At 41.1% G+C, this 7,187-nt stretch overlaps 1 protein-coding gene across 2 annotated transcripts in view; it reads left to right on the top strand.

Annotated features, from left to right (window-relative positions):
* Cdc42 (cell division cycle 42) overlaps positions 1-6,389 on the top strand; it is a 45,170-nt gene extending 38,781 nt beyond the window's left edge. Inside the window, exon 6 of one of the 2 annotated variants that reach the window (XM_028759620.1) lies at positions 4,891-6,389. In XM_028759620.1, coding sequence (XP_028615453.1) covers positions 4,891-4,980 — 90 coding nt within the window. In that variant the 3' untranslated portion in view covers positions 4,981-6,389. Of the gene's footprint in view, positions 1-3,459; positions 3,647-4,890 lie in introns of those variants that run through there. The other variant, XM_028759621.1, reaches the window with a different exon arrangement.
* The last annotated feature ends 798 nt before the right edge of the window (positions 6,390-7,187 follow it).

Raw genomic sequence — 7,187 nt, 5'->3', positions numbered from 1 at the left:
TCTCGCCCTTCCTCCTTCGTCCCCTTCCCTTCGTTCCTCCGACCCTCCCTCCGTACCCCCCGTCCTCTCCTTCCTTCCCTCCCTCCCTCCTCCCTCCCTCCCCTCATCTCCTTTATCCCCTTCCCATCCCTCTCTCCCGATCTCATTTTAGACACTTAAATTTTTCTTCCTTACTAGTTTTGATAAATGATACCACATAATTTCTAGAGTAATTCAACTGAGACAGAATTAAGTGCAGTTTGTGAGCCAAAGGATGCTACTCTGTGAGCTGTTCTTGCCATAGTCTGAAAAAATGTATGTCTTATATGTTACCTCCAGTCTCCTGTGTTTTTAAGGGTATTTTGTTTCCCTTATAGATTTTTTTCCTCTGGCCATTTTTGAGTGATGTATCTAGAAGTCCTCTTGGAGCTGACTTCAGGGAGCAGTGAGTGAGAGCGAACATGTGTGTGGTTCAATCTCCTGTAGCTTTATAGCACTTTGTCTTAGTTCCTTTTCCTCTTGTTCTAGCAAAATACCCTGACAGAAGCAGCTTAAAGGAGAAAGGTTTATTTGGGCTCACAGGTAAAGTACAGTCCATCATGTGCAGAATGTCAAGGTAGCTGGAGCTCCAGCCACTGGTCACATTGTATCCCGTCTACAAAAAGAACAGAGTGTGTGCTAGTGCTCAGCTTACTTTATCTCTGTCCAGTCCCAAATCCTCTGCCCAGGGAATTGTCCCACCCACAATTAAGATAGCTCTTCCCACATCAGTCAGTGTAATCAAGTTTGTCCACACAAGCATATACAAGAGGTCAGTTCCCAGATGTATCTGGATTCGCCAAGTTGATAGTTAACTCACCATACGTTGCCCATTCCTGAGTGTGGTTCTAGAACAAAGGAAAGGATTTTGGTAATGATCGGCATTGGCACAACTGATCACGTGCCTAATGAAAATGGAGGTCACTAACATATACAATACGATTTCTAATACTGTTGGGTTCTTGATCAAATATATGTCAGTAATATATGTACAGTTACACAGAGATTTTTATGAGAGATTGAGTCTGTGAAGGACTGGATGCATAATTTAAGCTCCCAGCATTTTGCTTGGTTGTGTATTTAAACATAAAGCCTTTGTGCTTAATCAGATTCTGCAGAGTAATTTAAAGAATCAGTTTCTTAGTTCCACATCCCCCTAGCTCAGTTTAGCAGTTGATCTCATTGTAGAAGCAAACATTTAAAACTTTACAAGAACTTAACCACTTACAGCACAGACTGAGACAATAACCAAATAGTGTTCTAGTATTATCCCTGAGTGAGAGGTGAAAGGCGTGCTGGTGCGTGGGTAGTGGGGAGGCAGGAGGAAGTGTGTGGAACCCAACAGCATGTATCTGAGGCATGCTCTCTGTTCTTTAGATACAGGATGCTTTGGAGAAATAGAGTTAAATAGACCATGTGGACTCAGTTTCAGGTTGCTGGAGAAGCTTGTTTCAGACAATTGGACACTTTATGTAAGATTTCCATTGTATTATTGAGTCATTTAGAACTAGACGCATGGGGAGTTACATAGGAGGAACATTTTCCTTTCCAGATTCTGAAATTGGGAGAAGTCAGAGAAGTAGAAGATGGAAAATGGGGTTTGTGGTTATATGTAGAAATTCAAACTTCAGGTTCAAGTTCAGTTTGTGGATTCCTCTATAGCTAAAATTTTATGTAACAAGATTGTAATGAAGCTAAAATTAGCTTTGTTTCATAAGACACTTGTTGATCTTTTCCCGAAGTAAATAAGAAAAATAAGAAAGTAAGATAAGTAAATAAGAAAATTCTTTTTTTAATTGTTAAAAAAGCGTTTTCCCCCCTTTTCTTCTCTCTCTCTCTCTCTCTCTCTCTCTCTCTCTCTCTGTCTCTGTCTCTGTCTCTGTCTCTGTCTCTGTCTCTCTCTCGGGTTTCTCTTTGTAGCCCTAGCCCTGGCTATCCTGGAACTCACTCTGTAGACCAAGCTGGCCTCGAACTCAGAAATCCGCCTGTCTCTGCCTCCCAAGTGCTGGGATTAAAGACATGCACCACCACCACCGCACCCTCTCTCTTTCTTTTTGAGACAGATTTCACTTTGTAGCTCAGTTTGGCTTCAAGCTCAGGATTCTCCTGTCTGCCTTCTGAGTGCTGGGATTAAGTCGATCTCACCTGCCTAGGAGTTCCTTCTTAATCTAGTACACCTTACTTTTTCACAGTCCTTTTTCCCCATTATAGTTTTTGCAAAGTATTTCCCTCCCAGCCTCTAGTTTCTTCTTGTATTTGCCTGTGAGATACATGGATAGATTTCAGAAGTACTTTAGCATTAGTCTAGTCTTTCTACTGGGAAAAGGATGTAAAGAAGAAAATGTGTAAGCCTTATTTATTTATTGCTATCTCATTTATTTTGTATCAAATGGGTTGTGTGGATACGATTCCTCTGGGGGTGTACAAGGAGGGCAATGACTGGGGTACTGGGTAGTCCAGTGGCTGACACCACTGGGGCTATATTCTGGGATTTGGGGGACCTTTTTACTTAAGCTCAATCTGACCTAAAAAAACATGTGAGACTGCTCTGAGTGGTAAACCTGTGAGCTCATGGGTAAGCCGTCTGTCTGGGCTCAGAGTTCTGCTGCTGTGAATTGCAGTATTCTTGGAGTTTCTGGCAGAGCTGTAAGTGTATTTCAAGTCTAGTCTCTAGATGTGAGGATGTTCTGTTTTCATTCCATGCTACATGCGCTGGACCCATGCAGACACCTGAAAGCATTGGACTGCTTGCTGACTCCCATCTGAGATCTCACTCTTGGTCTCCTTATGACTTGGGTGGTGGTGGCTCCTTGCTCTAGTAACATTGCTCAGTACCTGAAGTGCATGCTGTTTCTGGGGGCCATTCCTTCTGGTTGCTGCTACTGTTGGATAAGAAGTACTCTTGAGTGGCTGGGAAACCTGACTTTTAAATCCTGATTAATCCCATCCAACTAGGTCACTGAATGTGTAGCATGCCTGTTAGTCGCTGTTTGTGCCCTTTAGTTATTCAGGGGCTGAATTCACAAAAGCCTGGAATTCTTGCTGATTTATTTCCAAAAAAAGGATATCATCGTCAATAGTAATGTTGGGAATCTCACTTTTCTAAAATACCTATCTTATGTTTATATAGTTTTTTTTTTCTCTTGAGATTTTAAACCAAAATGTAATACTAGGTTTCAGTATGTGATTCTTTTACAAATTAACATACTGCATTTTCACTATTTTTTTCTTGCTTAATTAACTTTTTTGAGTTGAAATTTCTATCCAGTTATCTATCCTCTCAATACTCCCTCACTTAAGAATGGACATTCTAGTTTCTCCTTTCCTTAACATACTGCTTCTGTGAATTCAGCTCTTTTAATCCAGACTGCTATTTTATCTGCTAGTCTCTCTAATCCTCTAACCTGGCTGCTATTCTCTCTCCTCCCCTCTGTCTTGTAGAGAGGTCTGAAGAATGTGTTTGATGAGGCTATCCTAGCTGCCCTCGAGCCTCCGGAAACTCAACCCAAAAGGAAGTGCTGTATATTCTAAACCGTTTTCTCCTTCCCCTCTTTGCTGCTGCTTCCTGTCCCACTACTGTAGAAAGATCATTTAAAACAAAGGAATAAAACCATCCTGTTTGAAAGCCTCTGCGTCTTCTTACTCAACATCTTAGAGCAAACTCTGTATTCATTTTTGATCATGAATGCAATTAGAATATTTTTTTGTGATCAGTAGTCACGTTAGACTTGTTTAACTTTCTGCTGCTTGAGTTGCTTGATGCTCAGAGCTTTTGGTTTGAATTATATTATTGCAAAAAGGAATGTGGTCTGGCATTAAGAATGATGTCTTCTTGGAGAAAATAAGAGTTTTAACACTTCTAGATATTAGTTCTAGATGGAGAAAGTATCACTAAACACCATTTTACTCTTACTGATTGTTAATTGTAATTGCATGACACACTATGAAGGGTTGACTTGCTAGTAGAGTGTACTGGGGAAGGGAGGATTCCATGGTTTTCCTGTGTGCAGTGAAACTTGTGTTGCTCTTGCTTCGGCTGTTTGTGCTGTAGGTGGAGTGTTTGTCATTCTGGGATGGGGAAGGTATCCATGTATCTGCTTACTGCATTGTTACACTATCTCCTGATCTTACCATCCATTTAACAATTGACTTAAGGTTTGCTGATATTGAAATGTAAAGCTACTGCCTTTATATTTTCCTGCTTTTGATTCTATTGTTGTGAGGGAAACATACAGTTGTGGTTATCTTTACATTTTGAAATTAAAAATATACAATTGTTTGTATAAATGCCTGGTGAAACTTTATTCCTATTGCAATAACTGGCTCTAACTTCACTCTTGTATCAGGTACCCACCTCTGCTTCCTTGAATCCCCTTGGCTTTGTCTAATTAGTGGGATAAAGGGAGGTCAAGGTGATTATATTTACAGTGCCATACCCTCCTCGATGCCCACTCCCTGCCTTTCATACGACATGGATGCTGCCCAGGTGTGTTCTCTGTTTCACATGCTGCTGCTGCATTTGAATGCAGAACTGCTTCCCTTGTTCCCCCTGTAAAATGTTTTAGCCACACATAACACAACTCATCGAATGAGCAAATGACACATGCTTGTTTGCTTCTTGTGACATATATTGGTTTGCAAAAAGTATCTCCAAGGACCACTTACGAATCTGCTCATCTGTACCAGCATTGCTGAATCCCTCCTGTACCCTGACAAGACAACTGAGTGAAGCCAAATCATTAGGTTGGGTTTCAGGGTTTTACTGTTTGTTTGCCCACTGTCTTTGGGGTTTGGCTGTTTTAAACATAAACTCCAGTTATGTTGTGATACTGAAAATCAGTTTGCCCATTTCTTCTTTCTACCCCTTTTCAGAAAGGCCTAAAGAATGTGTTTGATGAAGCAATATTGGCTGCCCTGGAGCCTCCAGAACCGAAGAAGAGCCGCAGGTGTGTGCTGCTATGAACGCATCTCCAGAGCCCTTTCTGCACAGCTGGTGTTGTCATCATACTAAAAGCAATGTCTAAATCAAACTAAAGATTAAAAATTAAAATTCGTTTCTGCAATAATGACAAACGCCCTGCACCTACCCACATGCACTCATGTGAGACAAGGCCCATTAGTTTGGCCCCCCTTGCCCTTCCAGTCATAGTTAATTTTGAATAATTATGTATTGTCTGAAAAGCGATGAGTGCTAGTTTTTGTTTTCCTTGTTTAAAAAAAAAAAAAGAAACAGCAAAAATTCCCTCAAATGTTTTGTTTTGTTTAAAAGCAAGGCATGCTTGTGTTGACTGTAACAGACTAATTCAAATTGTCAAAGCTGCTCCCTGGTTCCATTTTGGAGAGTAATCTGGGGCATCTTAGTGTCTTTTGTTTTTGTTTTGTTTTTCTTCAACCCTTCTCTCCTTTTGGGGTGTGTATGGGTTTTTTTCTTAGACTTATATCTTAAAATTTGTTAACCAGAGGACAGCCTGTGGGGGAGGAGGACAGATTATTTCCACATTCCACTCCCTAGGTCTAGTTTAGCAAATATGTCCCCACCTGGTGCTCTTAGGAAGGAGTATAGAAATGCCTCGTTTAATAACGTACTCCTTCTTGAAAGTTGCCTTTTCTCTCCACCCTTAAGTGGATCCAGTCTTTGATGAAACTCATGAAGGTGGGTGGAAGCTGTCTTGCCCCTCTTTCTAGGATGCACTCTATATGTGACTGTGACTTTCAAGGGTATTTGTTTGCCATTTACTTATATGGGGAGGGGGGATAATTTCTAACTTCTTTCATTGATAATGAAAAAAAAAGTATTGCACCTTTTGAAATACACCAAATGGATTGAGTTCCTAATTAAAAAAAGAAGTTCTTTTGCCCCTGTCAGTCATTTTCTTATCTGCTTAGCATAGATTCACAACTCACTGTAGTGTTCCTAGATTCAGCTGAAGACCTGGTACCGAGGGTTCCTCATGGGATGGTCTTAGGAAGCACATCAGTACTGATGATTGCCACCTCCTTTCAGGTGATGAGGTTACAGGCCTGCTTCATTAAGAAGCTATGAGCGTGTGGGGTGGGGAGCATACTTTAACCAACATGGGGACCAGTCAGGGCTATCCCCTTTTTTCTTCCATGCCTATGAGGAACCCTTGAACAACTGGCTGAAGCTCTCAAGAAAAATGGCGAGAACCTTATGACTCTTTATAAGTGTTAATAGAGACTTTATCAGATTATTTTGTTTGCAGGTTCCAGTTTTTAAAAATGTTTAGGTAATCTCCTTCCCCAGTCCTTATCTTGTGGATTCGTTAGTGCCGAACCAATGCTTTCTTGTGTCTCGACTCTTTGTATATGAATTCTTTTCAGATGTATTAAACAAACAAAACCCTTCACAAGTGAGCCTGAAGGTTGTTATTTTCCTCCGTCTCTTACTTTGCAGGTGTTTAGAAGTGAGGATATGGCTGGGCGGTGGTGGTGCATGCCTTTAATCCCAGCACTTGGGAGGCAGAGGCAGGCAAATTTCTGAGTTTGAGAGTTCGAGGGTAGCCTGGTCTACAGAGTGAGTTCCAGGACAGCCAGGGCTACACAGAGAAACCCTGTCTCGAAAGAAAAAAAAAAAAAAAGTGAGGATATGACTCTTACATGACATCAACATCTAACAAATTTTGGTATAAAATTTTAAAGCTTTATTTTTGCTTTTTGACAGCAAACTTGAGTTGTTTACCTCCCTATGTTTAGGTTTATGCCTTTTCTCCTAAAATTGACAGCTAGCTCTGAAACTCCTCACTTGTATGCTGAGTCGTCATAGTAAGCAGGCAGGCCTGGGTACAGAGGGGCTTGAAAACAGCACAGTGAAGCTTTGCTAAGTTTTGTTACATTTCTTTCTATTTTGTGAGTGTATGTATGAGCATGCCATGGCACCTGGATGGAGGTCAGAGAACAACCAGTAAATACGAGTCTCTCCTCTGTCGGGTGGGTCGCCACGATAGACTTGGGTCTTCAGGCTTTGTAGCAAGTGTCTTAACCAGTTTAGCCAACTTGCTGCCACCTTTGCATATTTTAACCAGTGCATCATGCTTCTTTTTGACTGTTCTAGGGAGGGGTAGCTGGATCTTGCCATGATATTTTGGAGAACAGAGATTTATATCTCAGCATCTTAGTATAGTAGGTATGAGCCCTTCAGTACTGTTCTG

The sequence above is a fragment of the Grammomys surdaster genome, unplaced genomic scaffold (genome assembly GCF_004785775.1).
Source record: "Grammomys surdaster isolate TR1022 unplaced genomic scaffold, NIH_TR_1.0 126313, whole genome shotgun sequence".
Taxonomy (NCBI): domain Eukaryota; kingdom Metazoa; phylum Chordata; class Mammalia; order Rodentia; family Muridae; genus Grammomys; species Grammomys surdaster.
Note: the sequence above shows the minus strand (reverse complement) of the source record. Positions and strands in the feature narration are given on the sequence as shown.